Source organism: Lepidothrix coronata, unplaced genomic scaffold, assembly GCF_001604755.1.
Source record: "Lepidothrix coronata isolate B3197 unplaced genomic scaffold, Lepidothrix_coronata-1.0 Scaffold213, whole genome shotgun sequence".
Taxonomy (NCBI): domain Eukaryota; kingdom Metazoa; phylum Chordata; class Aves; order Passeriformes; family Pipridae; genus Lepidothrix; species Lepidothrix coronata.
Genome location: NW_016690393.1, coordinates 1088313 through 1101789, shown reverse-complemented (window position 1 = coordinate 1101789; position 13477 = coordinate 1088313). Strand labels below are relative to the sequence as shown.

At 47.4% G+C, this 13477-nt stretch overlaps 1 protein-coding gene across 10 annotated transcripts; it reads left to right on the top strand.

Moving 5' to 3' along the window:
* Positions 1-1070: 1070 nt before the first annotated feature.
* STRADA (STE20-related kinase adaptor alpha) lies at positions 1071-12689 on the top strand. Of its 10 annotated transcripts, none has more exons than XM_017833315.1 (13): positions 1071-1127; positions 1641-1697; positions 2924-2981; positions 3863-3891; positions 7136-7238; positions 7733-7854; positions 7983-8091; positions 8211-8334; positions 8795-8966; positions 9602-9706; positions 9869-10110; positions 10823-10865; positions 11245-12689. In XM_017833315.1, exons 2-13 carry the CDS (start codon positions 1686-1688, stop codon positions 11395-11397), a joined length of 1272 nt encoding a protein of 423 aa, XP_017688804.1. In that variant the 5' UTR covers positions 1071-1127; positions 1641-1685; the 3' UTR covers positions 11398-12689. The 10 variants fall into 10 exon arrangements, with proteins under 10 accessions (XP_017688804.1, XP_017688800.1, XP_017688807.1 ...); XM_017833311.1 differs by having other exon boundaries at positions 1641-1721; XM_017833318.1 differs by having other exon boundaries at positions 1127-1240.
* The last annotated feature ends 788 nt before the right edge of the window (positions 12690-13477 follow it).

Below are 13477 nucleotides of genomic sequence, written 5' to 3'. Positions count from 1 at the left end.
ACATCCAGGAGCTGCTGTTCCCTCTGCTGTGATGGTGGGTGGTGGAAGTGACTCCTTCCACCTAGGAAGTGCTCCCTGGGAGGGTGGTGGTTGCTGGGGGAGGGCTGGAGGAACGTGTCTCTCCCCTGGTGCAGGTTTGGGATGGTGGAGATGGAGGATTTGCTCCCAGGCTTAAGGATGGGGTTTATGGGTGGGTGCAAAAGCAGAGTGGGTGGGTGAGTGGGTTCCCTGGGCCCGAGGACTGGTGGGAGCACAGCCTGGGCCACTGAGGGACCCATGGAATCAGAGAAGCTGGAAAAGACCTCTGAGATCATCGAGCCCACCCTGTGCCTGACCCCCACCTTGTCCCCCAGCCCAGAGCACTCAGTGCCACGGCCAGTCCTTCCTTGGACACCTCCAGGGAGGGGGACTCCACCACCTCCCTGGGCAGCCCCTTCCAGTGCCTGACAGCCCTTTCCAGGAAAAAATTCCTCCTGATGTCCAACCTGACCCTCCCCTGGCACAGCTGGAGGCCGTTCCCTCTCCTCCTGTCCCTTGTTCCCTGGGAGCAGAGCCCGACCCCTCCCGGCTCCCCCCTCCTGTCAGGGGGTTGCAGAGCCAGAAGGTCCCCCCTGGGCCTCCTTTTCTCCAGGCTGAGCCCCCCCAGCTCCCTCAGCTGTTCCAGCCCCTTCCCCAGCTCCGTTCCCTTCCCTGGACACGCTCCAGCCCCTAAATGTCCTTCTTGCACTGAGGGGCCCAGAACTGGATACAGGACTCGAGGTGTGGCTTCACCAGAACAGGGGAAGAATCGCTTCCCTGGTCCTGCTGCCGCTCCATTTGACACAAGCCAGAGGTGCCTTTGGTCTTCTTGCCCACCTGGGCACACGCTGGCTCACGTTCAGCCGGCTGTCAACCAGCACCGGGAGAACCGCTTTGCAGCCGCTCCGCCCCAGCCGTCAGTGCCGTGCCCCGGAGCGCGGGGCCCGCTGGTTCCCCCTCCCGCCCCCTCACGGACCCAACATGGCGGCCGTTCCTGCCCCGCCCCTTCGCGCGGGAGCCCCGGCCGTGACGTCCCGCGCGTCGCGCGCCGGCGCGGTGACGTCACGCGCAGCGCGTCCCGCCGGTGAGCGGCGGCCGCAGCCTGAGGGGTCCGTGAGGGGCCCCGGGGGGGCACCCGGGGAGGGGTCGGGGCTTTGTGAGGGCTCCGGGCGGCGCTCACCGGGGTCACCGCTCCCCTGGGGCCCTCCCGCGCTGGGGCCGGGTGAGGGGCTCAGGGGGACATCGGTGCTTTGTGTGGGCCGCGGATGAAGGGCCCCGGGGGGGGTTCGGGGTATCGGTGCTTTGTGAAGGCTCCTGACGGTGCTTACCGGGGTTAACGCTCACCTGGGGCCGGGTGAGGGGCCCAGGGGAAGTGCTCGGGGGTGTCGGTGCTTTGTGAGGGCACCGGGCGGTAGTTACCGGGGTTACCGCTCCCCTGAGGCCCTCCCAGGCTGGGGCTGCTGGGCAGGGCGGGTGAGGGGCCTTGGGGGATTCAGAGATCTCGGTGCTTTGTGAGGGCTCCGGGCGGTGGTTACCGGGGCTGCGGGTCCGTGAGGGGCCGGGGGTGTGAGCGCTGCCCGGTGCGGGGGTGACACTTTGACGCTCCGCTGTGTGTCCCGCAGGTGTCCCGCCCTTTCTGCTGCGCGCGGTCCCACAGCGGCGGATCCATGTCTTTCCTTGTAAGTAAACCCGAGCGCCTTAGGGTGAGTGTTGAAGACCTTCCAGCTTCCCTCGAGTCGGTACTGACGAGCCTCGCGCTTTGTGCAGAGGGGGCCGGGCCTGGAGAGCACCGTGAAAGCGCAGGGAAACTTAATTGTGGGGTTAATTATAGGGCGGGGATGGGCGTGCGATAAACCAGCGCTGGTTAAAAAACACTGTGAAGGATTTATTGCTGCACACGTATCTCCTTGGTGTGCAGTGGGGCTGCAGTGGGCCCTGTAATGAAGAAAAAGGGCCATAATGCTGTTTATTTTCAGCTTTTCTTTAGGAAGTGGCCACCTCACCTGTGTCACCTGTTTGTGTTTGTTTTTCCCTTCACTTTGCTTGCAAAGCTAAACTCAGCAACTGTGTTTGATTCTGCATTTTAAGTGAGGAGGTTTCCTGCAACACAAGCACTTTTAATGCCTTAAAATGGCACTGTTATAGACAAGTTTTGAGCTACTATCACCTAAACACTCGTTGGTGCTTTCTAGGACTGGCTTCCCTTATGCTAAATAACATGAGCTGTTTTTTAAATTATTTTGCCAAGTAGACAAATTCTACCCTGGGAATGTTTGTGATTTACTGTTTAATACTAACTTCGTGATCAATACTCTGCTAGCTTAAAATTGCATATTCTGTTTTTTATTGTGTGTGTAGATATTTTTCTTTCTTTGAATTACAGTGTTGGATAATGGTAGAACCAAATGCTGTGAAATTTCAAACATGAGTTCTGGAGGAGAACAGCAGCTTTAGAACCTTTATGTTCTAATCAATAGACATATAACCAAAATACTTACATTCTCTAAGATATCATCTCATTGTAAATAGTGAAAGCTTTTTTTTGTTTGTTTTTTAACACCTATTACACCCTAAAACCCAATTTATTTGCCTGTAAAAGGGAGTTGTTGCATGTTGGTAATTTTTGCTCTATGTGCATGTATCAAAACTTGTTTCAATTATTAAAATGATGTTAATTTTAGTGCATTTTAGTGCATGTTGGTTGGGAATAACAGCAGCACCTGTGGGGTGTCACAAAAAGGGAATGTCCTTTTCCAGAGTAAGGATATAACTGATGATGCAGCAAATCAGTTCCATAATTGTTGAAGTTACATGATTCTCTCCTGGGTTTTTGTGGGGCAGGGGGGAAAGAAACTTGTCTCCAGATGGAATAACTGATTGTGTGGAGGGTTTTTCTTTCTTTCAGCGGTGGGTGTCTGAGAAGTTCATTGTTGAGGGTTTAAGAGAGTTCGAGCTGTTTGGAGGTAAGTTCTCTACTCTCCTAAAATGACATTGTTAGAAATGTTTTATTTTAGCTGCAAGGTCTGTTAATTTGGTAGTAAAGACGTATCTTAACACTAAAAGAGGTGATTAAATCTGGTTGTAGCACCAGGTCTGGTTATTCAGGCTGGCTAAGCACAGAAATTAAATGTGGAAGTGTCCTTTGGAAATCAGTTCCATGTCGATTACTGTACTATTTTTATCTGTATTTCTCAACATAACCACTTTTTTTCTTATGCAAAAGGTGGATTTGGGGTTTGGTAAAGTTAATTTTCTGAGTAAAAGTGGATTTTGAAACTGCTGATGGCTCCCCAGTGTGCCTGCAGAGACATGATGGGTTTGTGCTCTGCCTTGTGCATAAACCCCAAAATTGCCCACTAGGATGCAGAATTCCTGATCAATGACATGGAAAAAATCAGCATGGGAAGTATGTCTAGACCTTGAGCTTTCAGGTGGAGTGGAAGAATTTTTATTGCTTTGAATAATTTTTGATAGTTTCTTCCGTATTTAAGTGTCACCTCTGAATGTGTTTAGAATCATAAAGAGTTTAGGTTGGAAGAGACCTTTGAAGATCATGTAGTGCACCCCCCTGCTATGAGCAGGGACATGGCAGAGGGATATTTAGGGCTATAATTAAAAAATTACCACCTTACATTTCTGTCAAATATATGAACAGTAGCACTGTTTGAATCTCTTTAATTCCCATATGTGTACTGAAATTTTACATAAATTAAATAATAACAAAGAACTGTGTATGTGTGGTATCAGAAAGTGTCGTGTAGGGTTATTTGCTCAGTTTTCCAACTATATTTTAACGGGTGTCTGTTGAACACAACATGGTGAACAATTAATTTCTTTACTCCAGAGCAGCCTCCGGGTGACTCTCGGAGAAAAGTAAGTGACTTGTGCAGGCTGTGGTGCTGTGGTTCATTGCATGGAGATTATTCCTTGTGGAAGTTTGATTTTTTTCTTTTTATCTTAGTTATATATCTCATCTCTGTATTTAGCTCTACAAGTGTGGAAACAGGTTTCACCCTGGAGTGGAGATTTTGGTGTGTGGTTTTTCAAACTCTTACGTGATCAGCCAAAAATTTAAACTCAAGTCTCTTGGATTTGTGTTGGTGTTGTCATCCCCTCTCCCCCCAGCCTCTTGAGGGTCTCTTTTTGAGGTGATTTAGAGCTGATTGTTCAGAGAATGAAGAGGTTAGTTTGGTGGTCATTTTCAGAGCCAATTCCGTGCCTGATTTGCCTCCTAAAAAGTAAAATCACTCCCAGCCACGGGGTGTTCAAAACTGTACAGCCAAAATGTGGCAGTTGAAAGCTTCACCTTGGTGGTGTTTGTTCTCCGGGACCTGATCACTCTCTGGTTCATAATGAGCACATAAAATAGCACAACTTACAAGACAGTATTTTTGTCAAAATGATTCCCCACCTCCCCACAACACACTGAAACATCTCTGTGTGCAGGTGTTGCTCAAGTTAATTACAAACATGAATTAAGTGTGATTGGATTATAACTGTGTCAGTTCAAGCTTCTTACAATTGATTTTTGTGCCAGTGTCTGTAATTTACTGTCACAAACAAAGCTGAAAATAGGAGGTGTATTTGGAATGTTTTGTATAAAACTGAGTACATTCACACCTTTTTGAAATGGCTGAGTGTTACACATATGCTGGGCTGGAAGCAAGTTGAGATTAGCATCTGTTTTGGTTTTGTTAAAGTATTCACTTGGGGTTTGGACACTTTTGCTGATTCTCATTTTGAATTTTATATCTAAATAAAAGCCTTTTTTTTTCCAGCAAGGCTGTAGAAAAAAGTAAATAATTTGGGGAGAGGGGTGGGAGGAAAATTTTTGTTGCTTGTGCTGTGAGTGAGTGAGGGAATGAGGAGGTGGAGAGGAAGGCAGCAGAACAAAACTGATATTCCCTCTTCCTAACTCAGAGGAATGTCATTTGGCAAATGCAGATCCTTGCAAGCATCACATAACTGACTGTGCTGTGGCATTTATACTAGTAGTTGCCTTTCAAAGGTTAATTTCCTTTAAATCTATCTCAAATTAAAATCAGCTCCAGGAGCTGTTAAGCCAGCTCTGAGTGAATGCCAGGCCATAAAGCTGCTTTTGCCTTTGACCATACACCAAAAGTTATCCCGTGTGAAACCACTGAGGAGCTTTTTGCAGTATCTCATAAGTGACATTTCAGTTTAACTTTCTTTTTTTTAAACTCTTGTATGATGTCAGTAAGTTCCTGGTAGAGCTCCTTTTGCATTAACTCTGTTGTTGGTCACTGCTAACATGAGGAGAGGTGAGTGCAGACCTCCTACTGGAAGACTTAAAAAGAGATTTTACAGCATCTTTCCATTACTGTACAGCCTACACCATTAACAAGATTAAACTTATTTAATTCTTTGCATCTGTTTTGTTGGCTCGTGCTCTGTCTGGAGTGGACTTTAATCAAGCAAACCACTTACATATTGCTCAGTGTCTCACCGGCTGTCACCGCTCCATAACTGCTTCCCAGCCTCCCGCTTCCATCTCCTTGGTGGTGCCTTTCTGCTTCAGAGGTTTCCATCTGCCTGTGTGTCTCTCCTGGCAATCTGGCTGTTGGCAGGGCTGTGTGAAATTGCTGCAAGAAGTCATGAATGACACAACTGGGATCAGAACTGACAGGCCTCTTTAGCAGAAGTTTGAAATCCTGAGTGGGAAGTTGCTGCCTGTTCTGAGCCAAGGAACAGCACTGTAGTCTTAGGACTAGGAGAAAGGATTTGAGAGTGCTGGTCCTGAGACAGGACTGAGTTGTTTGAGCTGAAATTATACCCTAGCACTGGTCACAAATCTTAATTTTTGCCTTTTCCCTTACTGGAAAAATATTTTAAAGGTAGGCAGTGTGCTGTTCATAGCCAGCTGAAAAGGTGGAACTTGGGAAGTGTGACTCTTTAGTTTACTCCCAAAGTACACTTGGGGACCCAGAGGTAATTTTCAGCAAAGTCCTGTCTGTGCTCTTTGCATTTACCCTGTGCTGAGGGTAGAACAGGAAGTTCCTTGTTTTTCAGCTGTCACTGTGTTGTTTCCACCTTTCAGTGATGGAAATAAAAAAAGGGAGTTTGCTGTCGCACTAGGAAAAGGCACAAACCTCTTCTGCTTCATGTACCATGAGGGAAGGTCTGATAAAGGGCATTTGCTGTTGATGAAGAATGAGGTGGAAAAATTGAGCTGACGTTCCAAATGTCAGAAGGAGTTAATGTGCTGGAAATTCGAGATAACTAAAGACGATTTTAGACACCAAATAAATTCTGATCCCCATTTGGATGCGTTCCTGGTGACTTTGGAATTTGAGGGAGTTGGAAGGCATAAAGGAACTTTGTAAGAATGTTGAAGTTTATCATCTGCAAAATCCTGCTTGGGAAGATTTATGTGTATGTAAATAAGGCAGAAAGCTTTATGTCAGATGGAGTGAGGGAAAGCTGACAGGCTTGGGAATGCTGCTTCCCCATGTAGTGGTGGGGCTTTTTTATCCCTTTTTTCCCTCCCTTCTTTTTTTTTTTTTTTTTCCTGTAAGCACTAATGCTTTGCAGTTTTTGCTTTCATTTGGAGCTTCTCTTTTCACATGTGTCTGATTTTCTTCATCCCTTGTGCCATTCAGCTAAGCAGCTTCAGCTGTGCTGGGCTTATCCCAGGTGAGCAGGTGAAAAGCAGGAGCCCCAGCATCCACCAGGAACTGCCACGGCGAAGGGAAGTGCTGGGAACAAGCTTCCCTTTGGCTCTTGCTCAGGCAACAGGATGGTGGCCCAGGAGTTTGTAATTCATGGGAGAAAGGCAGTTACCTTAAAGCAGTGCTCAGGCTCTCCTGGGAAATAATAATTGGCTTTATCCAAATATTCCTGAATAAATTCTAGCTTACAGTGATTAACAACCTACCTGTTACTTGTTTGGTAACACAGATCTCTGGATCTTCTGAAATGAGGCATCTCCTGAATTTCAATTGATAAGTGACTATTTAAGAGTATTATAACAGCAATTAAATCCTCTTCTGTATCCAGTACTGCCATTATTTTGAGGTGTGTGATGATATGAGGCACAGGTGATTTTTCCAGCAGGTGATCTTTGTTTCTTTTGACCTGACTTCCTTTTTTCCCCCAGACAAATGAGGCGAGCTCCGAGTCGATAGCTTCTTCCCCTAAAAGGGACACCATGAGCAACTTCCTCCCAGACAGCAGCTGCTATGAGTTGCTCACCATCATAGGTAATTCTGGAGGGCTGGAGGATCAGGGTCTGCTTTGCAGAGAAAACAACTTGGACAGATTGTTGGCCTTTTCTTGATTGATTGCTTATTTTTGACATTAGGTGTCTGTCATCTTTGATTTTAAACTCACTTGAATAAAAAATGAGATGCCAGTCCTGAAGGTTTTCAACTGGGAGGTGGGTTAATGATACTGGGGGTGCAGTACAGTCAGCAGCAGCAGCCTGAAACCTGTCCTTGGTGGTCTTAATCACTTTATTTCTACCTCAGCCTTGAATTTGAAGGACAGGATAATATTACTGTCTAGGAGGGTTCCTCTCAACGGGACACCTGCCAAGGAAAGTGGTATCTGATGGAACGATTACTCTTTTTCACAAGGCCAAAAATAGTTTCAGTAAATGAGAGTAAAGATGATCGAAGGGTCAAGGGCTGGAGGACTTCTCCAGAGGGCTGTGCTTCCAGAGGTGTTGCTGAAGCTTTAATGCCTTTTCTTTCAGGCAGAGGCTTTGAAGACCTGATGGTTGTGAACCTGGCCAGGTATAAACCCACGGGAGAGTATGTCACAGTCAGAAGAGTGAACCTGGAGGCCTGCACAAACGAGATGGTCACGTTCCTGCAGGTAACACCAACCCACGGTGCCAGCTGAGGAGAGGACAGAGACAGCTAGAGCTGTGCTTATCAATGCTGCAGCCATGTTTCTGCATTTACTAAACCTAATCAAAACATCTTTTTTTTTTTTTATTTCAGGGGGAACTTCATGTTTCCAAGCTCTTCAACCACCCGAACATCGTGCCATACAAAGCAACCTTCATAGCTGACAATGAGCTGTGGGTTGTGACATCTTTCATGGCCTATGGTAGGTGGAGAGGGGATACCTTTGTCTGACCATCATATTGTGTGAAATGAAATGAAGTGGAAGAGGTGAGGTATCCTTGGGGCTTTTGTTCTGACAGGTGGTGTTTTGTTTCTTTTTAGGCTCTGCAAAAGATTTAATCTGTACCCATTTTATGGATGGGATGAGTGAACTGGCCATTGCATATATCCTCCAAGGTGTATTGAAAGCACTTGACTACATCCACCACATGGGCTATGTACATAGGTATTAAAAAAATTAATTGATCCATTTTCCTTCTTTTGGAAGCTCTTGGAAATACTGCTCAGAGTAGAGCAGAGAGGATGATTCAGGAGACACTGAACACATTAAGTTTTGTATTTGCTGTTGGAGCAAATCAGTTTGATACTCATGGGAGATGATATCACTGACCTTACTAAGCTGCAGGAAGGTGTCACTGTGGAACAAATTTATCCCAAAGACCACTGTATCTGAAATCACAGCCCATAAGCTTTAGTCCTGCATTTCTCCTTGCCACAGAAACATTCTTTGGGAACATGCAAAGGGGGTGAAGAGAGTCCTGGTAATGTTTGTAGAAGTGGTCCCAGGATGGTTGTTTAGGAGTCTCAGTGTCCTGGTAGGAGGCTCATCAGGTGTTGTCCTGTGCATTGAGCTGTCCAGTGAAGGAAAGGCAGGGAACCTGACTATTTTTCCCTTCTTTTCCCAGGAGTGTCAAAGCCAGCCATATCCTGATCTCTGTGGATGGGAAGGTGTACCTCTCTGGCCTGAGGAGTAACCTGAGTATGATCAACCACGGGCAGCGACTCAAAGTTGTTCATGACTTCCCCAAATACAGCATCAAAGTGCTGCCTTGGCTCAGTCCTGAGGTCTTGCAGCAGGTGTGTTTAAAAAACCTGCTTGTGTTTAGTGATCTGTGGCATCTCTGTGTAATATTCTGAGTTGTTAGGGCACCTTCAGGGGATGTAGGGAGGGGGGACGTGACAAAACCCACAGAGTCACTTTTTGTTGTGATGAGCTCTGTCCTTTTTTTCTGTCCTTTTTACCTCAAACCGTGACCCCCTAGCAAGGGGAAACTTGTATTCCTGTTGGAAGGGGAAATTGCTGAACAGAAAGAAGGTGTTTAAATGCAAGGAAAAGGAAGGGTAGAGACTAGAGGGAACAGATGTGGGGTGAGTGCAGGGAAACTCTGACAAAGTTATCTATTTGATTAAATAGTTTAACTGTAGGTACCTCTGTAGATTGTCTCATTAGGAAAGGGTCACATCAGGTGCCAGTTACCCCAAGGCAGATGCCAACCCTACTAGCTGGCTGATTGCAGTTGCATAAATGTTGCCCTTAACTGTGTGTTTTAACAGACCAAAACACCCCACCACAATAAACCAGTCTGTCTGTGGGTTGTGCTGTTCCTGCTCTAATCATGTGGGTTTGCTGACTTGCATATCAAATCGTGGGTATTGCCCAATCCATCACATCCAAGTCCTCGGGGCTAATTTTTCTTTTCCCTTTCATGTAGAACCTCCAGGGTTACGATGCAAAATCTGACATTTACAGCGTGGGGATAACGGCCTGTGAGCTGGCAAACGGACATGTCCCGTTTAAAGACATGCCTTCCACTCAGGTGAGGTTTGGGAGCTGCTCCTTTCTCATCCTTTATCCTGGCACATGGAAGTGCTTCGCTGCGCTGGGATGTGAGGACAGAAGGTTGCTGTGCCTGTGTGAGTGGGAAGTCTCAACTGTCTTGCTTGCTGTCTGTCATGTTGCCTGTGCCCTGCTCTTCCAGATGCTCTTGGAGAAGCTGAATGGAACCGTTCCCTGCCTGCTGGACACCACCACAATTCCTGCTGACGAGCTGACTATGAAGACCTCCCGTTCCAGTGCTAATTATGGGATGGGAGAGAGCACGGCCGTCAGCAACGCGCGAGCGGCCAACGGAGAGCCAGCCCTGCACCCCTATCTCCGCACCTTCTCCACCTACTTCCATAACTTCGTGGAGCAGTGCCTCCAGAGGAACCCTGACTTCAGGTAAAGCCAGGTGAAAGCTGCTCTTCACACCTGGTTAAGCTGTGGGAGTCAGCAAAGTTCAAAGTTTTGTTTCCCAAAGTGTGGTGGAGGGAGGATGTGCTCCATCCACTGAGGAGAGCAGTCCAAGTGTGTAAAACAGAGCAGTGTTAACATTGGAACACTTTCTATGAGAGAGCCTGAAGGACTCCTTGACACCCTTCTTTGGGGAGTAAATGGTGCTGCACATCAAGAAAACAAACTGAACAACTTGAATTTCTGGCCCCTGTAAGACCACTTTTACCAGTTCCCATCACTCTGCTCTTCAGCCAGCAGAGAATTATGATGGGAAGGGATCAAGAGCTGCATTTTCCTCTGTAGTGAGGGCAGGGTCATCTATAGCCATGACAGACTTCCCTGGCATGTCCCAGTGCTTGGAAGCTGTCCTTGGCCAGATGTTGGGGGGAGCAAGTAGGTAACTGGAAGGTTAGAAAGAAGGTGGAACTCACCTCACATAAAATATGTGATAATAAATACTTAATAACTGTGCTACTGGTGACAAAAGAGAGATACCCAATAAATGAGAAATGGGAGAGGCAAGAAGGACTGGTCTTTTCTTTCCTCTACTACCTGACTTCAAAGGCTGACATGTTTTCTTGTGTGCTTACTTGATTACTTGTGTGCTTACTTGACATGTTTTCTTGTGTGCTTACTTGATTCTCTCTCCCTTCCACAGGCCAAGCGCAGGCGCTCTGCTCAGTCACCCCTTTTTCAAGCAGGTAAGGAACTAATTTATCTGCAGGTAAAGCACAGTGGCTTTGCTGTAGTTGTCTTGCTGTGTCACTGAACCCGAGGGTGGGCCCGTTGAGTCTCTGAATTCTCTGTGATCTGAAGGACTGAGTCAGTTTGGTGGCTGCAGTGCAGCGGTGATCCTCTCATCCTCCTGGGCGTGCATCTCTTATCGAACAGGGCTTGTAAATCTGCCTGTCCCACGTGTCACAACAGCTCTTCACCCACAGGCTGTTGAGTTCTGGGGCGAGGCAGTTCTAACCTGGTCCTTCACAAGCCCAAACAAGTGATCTGTGGGTTTCCTGCCGGGTGTTGCTGCCCAGGGGTGGAGCAGCACCCGAGCAGCCGAGTTCTCTCCGCTCTGTGCAGATCAAGCGCCGGGCGTCCGAAGCGCTCCCGGAACTCCTGCGCCCCGTCACCCCCATCACCAACTTGGAAGGGACACAGCCCCAGGATCCCAGTGGCATTTTTGGGTTGGTGTCAAATCTGGAGCAGCTGGATGTGGATGACTGGGAATTCTAGAAAAGCAGGGACTACGCCGAGTTCTGGAGGAGCTCTCTGGACATTGTATTTATTGGTCCTGCTCATAAAAGCTGATGAATGTTACACACAGAAGAGTTTACAGGTCCTTGGGAAGGAACTTCAACTGCCTGTTTACTTAAGAAGTAGCCTGGAAACATGGACAGACCTGAGCTGGGAAAGGATCAACCCAAGGAACTGTGGAGTGTTCCAGATGGTGCAGTGCCCAGAGCCCCCACCCTTGTGGCTGAGCACTGGTAGATCACTTGAGGGGGTTGAGTGAGTTTGTGTAGTTATGGTCTCTATTTATGTGTTTCTAAAAATCACTGGCTTCCTCTTATCACAGTTGAGGCTGCATGTCCCTACCCTCTGTGGTTCTTTCTCTTTTAAGGGTGCCTTAGAATTGAGGGGAGGTGGGCAGCTCTTAGTTTTGGGCATTCTCTTAGAACTAGTCAGATTCCTGTTACAGTGTTGTCACAGGGCAAGTTTTGATGGGGACAAAAGGGATTATGTTCTTAGTTACTGCTTTGTGATGGAAAATAGGAGATCAAAGACAACCTGGTGCCATTCCAGGCACTCTTGCTGCATTGGGCATTCCTCTGCAGCACTGGATTCTGCCAGTTCTGGAGAGGGCTTTTGAAGACTCCTCCCTCGATGCTGAGCACTCTGAACTCCAGGTCAGACAGGACCTTCCAGCCTCCCCTCCCAGCTGCCTCTGTCACCAGAGCAGTGGATGCCTGTACCACAAACCAGCTTTTTTATCCCCATCCAGTTGAACCTCATGCCATCTGGGCTGGTTTCACAGCACACAGCACTCTTACCAGCTTGTTCTTAGTGATTTACCCTGGCAGAGAGGAACAGTAAGTTGATTTTCCTGCTAAATCCTCTTGCTGATGACTCCTGTACAGAACTGAACTACACCCCTCCATCACCATTGCTCTTCTGCCTTCCCTGACTGACTGACAGGTTGAAGCTGCTCATGTGGCTCCCTGTGATTCACGGCTGTGTGACTCTGCCCTGCTGCTGTGGCAGCTCTCCCCCATTCCACGGTGTTTGGGGTTTTTTTGGAGGTGTATTCAAGGCTTTTCGTTTGACTTTTCCAAGGACCACTGGTGCTGGAGGTCGTCTACTCTTTATTGGAGCACTGAGAATCTTCGTGTAGGTGCAGTTGATGGGAGTAGTGGTGCTGGCAACGGGTCCTTCTTGTGTTTATAAACTGTACTTGAACCCAGATAAAGTTTGTTACTCTAGTTTTTTGCCAAAACAAATAAAATATTTCTGAAGTTGTTTTTTAAGTCTGCTGTTTCTGCAGGCTGATGGGAGTGAATCAGAGGGTGACACAGGCTGGCTGTGCATACTTGCTCTTATCTCCATACAGGTCACCGGTTCATTGCAGCTGCCTTCATGTTTCAAAGACATATTTCAGTGAAATCAAGAAGCTGCAAACACCTGCACTTTTGCTCTTTTCTGAAACTTTCAGTGAAACCCTTCTCCCAGCACAGGGGTGTGTGTAAGGTCAGGCCCAGTTCCTCCCCAAGATCAGGTTTGTCTCCTGATTTAATCTTATTAGAGTAAGTGGATCTTAATTTCTTGGTTTGCTATGAAGTCTGCAGTTTGCAAAAATCCTTATCAGGGCTGAATCCCTGGTACTTAAAGCAAGAAAAAGCACAGTACCACTTGTCATGAAACCTTTGGGGCTCAGTGAATGATGGTTGGGGGCTGGGTTTTCTCACAAACAGGGCAGATTCAGGAGGTGTGCTGCCCACTGAAGTTCCATCCCTCACAAGTTCTAGTAACCAAGACAGGAGGGCATAAATCCCCAATACCTGCAGTGCTCCAGCCTGCTTTCCCCTGAGTTAGCATTTTTAGGGTGAAGGATGAACTCGATGCCAGCTCATATTTCTCATCCCTGTCCCTGCTTGCAGCTTGCTCCATGCTCAGAGCTTATGGACTTAAATTAACTTGGACAGTTTTATGCTTACACAGCAGCAGGATCAGTGCAGAATTAGGAGTGAACAGCAGCCCCTTGGCCAGAAGCAGTGAGTTATGAACTGAACATTCAGCTTTCAGCATCTCCTTCCCC